General features: G+C 39.6%; 1 protein-coding gene and 1 pseudogene across 1 annotated transcript in view; both read left to right on the top strand.

The window, feature by feature from the left end:
- The window catches only part of LOC111999967 (uncharacterized), a 2521-nt pseudogene extending 911 nt beyond the window's left edge, over nt 1–1610 (top strand).
- An 838-nt stretch (nt 1611–2448) lies between these two features.
- The window catches only part of LOC136061108 (uncharacterized), a 1326-nt gene continuing 1274 nt past the window's right edge, over nt 2449–2500 (top strand). The window contains exon 1 of the mRNA XM_065771625.1: nt 2449–2500. This exon is cut by the window's right edge and continues 177 nt beyond it. Coding sequence (XP_065627697.1) covers nt 2449–2500 — 52 coding nt within the window.

Here is a 2500-nt window from a genome sequence, read left to right as displayed (position 1 = left end):
ACATTAGCTCCAATGGGCCTTGGGCTTTTCTATCAACTCTTGACAAGTCCAAAATTACCATTAACTATATTTAATACCACTATATAAATACAGTTGCACTATAGGTCTTATCTATAAATTATATCTTAAGACTTTATTATACATGCAACCCCTTCATAAAATATTTGTAGTAGTACAAAGTCATTAATGTAGACTGTCACTTTGTAAATTACTACATCTTGATCCTTGAGTACCCGGTTTAATCCTTTAAGTTATTCATCATATATTTATGAAAACTAATTTCATAAATATATACTTTAGTAACTACTTACTAAAGTGGTTAGGCCTAACTCTCTGAATAACAAACCCATTAAACTTATCTCAAAGGAATATTTTATATCTCCGTTAAGAGACTATGAATTCCATCTTAAGAATATATGTTCCATCAACACTAAATGTGGCTGCCCAATATACTGAAGTTTTGACTGTTACATTAGATCTCACTCCTGATATATCAAAGCAACCTACACCTTATGATCAGGTCCATTATTTTCTCAAGATTAAGAGTTCATGCAAATGTAAGTCGTGAGATTTATTATTCATTTGACAGTCTTTAGGAGAATAATAAATCTCACAGCGGTCCAGTTCAATATGTCTTAACTCTTAAAACATATTAACACATCAACCAGAAGTCACCACTTCCATGATCAAGACAAATCATCATGATTGATATGTTATAGTCTTCGCAGATGAAAAGCCCAATTTCATCACCGACTACGAACTATAATTCTGAGTTTACAAAGAACTTGTGATTTATATCTTCTGTGACTTTTCACATAAATCACATACTAGATATGTTATAGTCTTCGCAGATGAAAAGCCCAATTTCATCACCGACTACGAACTATAATTCTGAGTTTACAAAGAACTTGTGATTTATATCTTCTGTGACTTTTCACATAAATCACATACTATGCATCTCATGGACCAAATGATAATGTCCTAATATTCATGTTACCATTATTTCAGATAATAATAAAACAAATTCATTAAACACAATATTAAGTCATACATAATGTCATACACAATGTCAAACTTAATATCATACATAGCATCATACAATAGGATTTAAGGGCACTAATCCTAACAGTTTTTGGAGAAATATTTCCCAGTTTCAAGGGCAGCCAACATTCGAAAAGAAATTTGTGGAGTAAGACAGCAAAACGGAGAGTCCCTACATGAATACTGGGAATGTTTCAAGAAATTATGTGCAAGCTACCCCCATCATCAAATTAGTGAGCAGCTACTTATCCAATATTTCTATGAGGGCCTTCTACCCATTGATAGGAGCATGATTGATGCCACTAGTGGAGGAGCTTTGGTGGATAAAACTCCCGAAGCCGCGAGAAACTTGATTGCAAATATGGCGGCCAATTCTCAACAATTTAGCACTAGGCTTGACCCTCCATCTAAGCATGTTAATGAGGTAAATATTTCCTCCCTTCAACAAAAAAATTGCCAATCTAACTTCTCTTGTTCGTCAAATAGCTATAGGTAATGTGCAAATGGCGAAGGCTTGTGGGATTTGTTCAATAGTAGGACTAGGGGTGTCCAGACTCGATCGCGACTAGCCAGACCGACCAACCCGCCCGATCTCCACCCGAGTTCAGCCTAAACCGACGCTCCCGTCAGTCAGTTTCAGGTTTTCACGCCCAAGGCCCGACGCCGGCGGGTCGAGTGGCAGGTTTTCTTCTCCAAAACCCGAGCCACCCGACCTGATGAAGGTTATATACAATCCGACGAAATCACCCTCAAATCCAAGGAGATCCAGTGAGTTCTTAACCATATGTGGTGAGATTTAGCCAGATCCAGCCATTCCCAGCAGATTTCAGCGATTTTGGTGCAGATTTCGGCCATTTTGAAGCAAATCTGGTGATTTTTTAAATTTTCTGGCTATGAATTTGCAGATTCTGGCGATAATTTACAGTTTCTGGCGATGATTTGCAGATTCCGGCGATGATCTCCAGCTCCGACGACGACCCAATCTCCACCCGAACAGACCTGAACTTCACCCAACCCCAAAACCGATCCGACCGATTGACGCCGACAGTTGGTTCCGGGTCACATTTCCGTCCACCTGACGCCGGCGGGTCAGGTTCGGGCTGGGTCGAAAGCCGACCCGGCCCAACTCGTGGACACCCCTAAGTAGGACATCCAACAGATATGTGCCCAACTCTTCAAGAGAAGCTCATTGAGTAAGTGAATGTGGCAGGTGGTTTTTTTGGACAACCGCAAAGGAAGTACAATCCCTATTTGAGCACATATACCCCAAGATGGAGGGATCACCCCAATCTTAGCTATGGGAATGCACAAGTAAATCAGCCCATGACTCAAAATCGCCCAATTTGCCAGCAATATAAGTAGCCATATCCCCCTAGACAACAGCAGGGCTAAACTTCTAATTCTGGTATGTCTTTAGAAGTTATTGTTAAGTCTCTTGCCACTAATACTTTGCAATTTC

The sequence above is a fragment of the Quercus suber genome, unplaced genomic scaffold (assembly GCF_002906115.3).
Source record: "Quercus suber isolate HL8 unplaced genomic scaffold, Cork oak 2.0 scaffold_46, whole genome shotgun sequence".
NCBI lineage: Eukaryota > Viridiplantae > Streptophyta > Magnoliopsida > Fagales > Fagaceae > Quercus > Quercus suber.
This window is presented reverse-complemented; position numbering and strand designations above follow the sequence as displayed.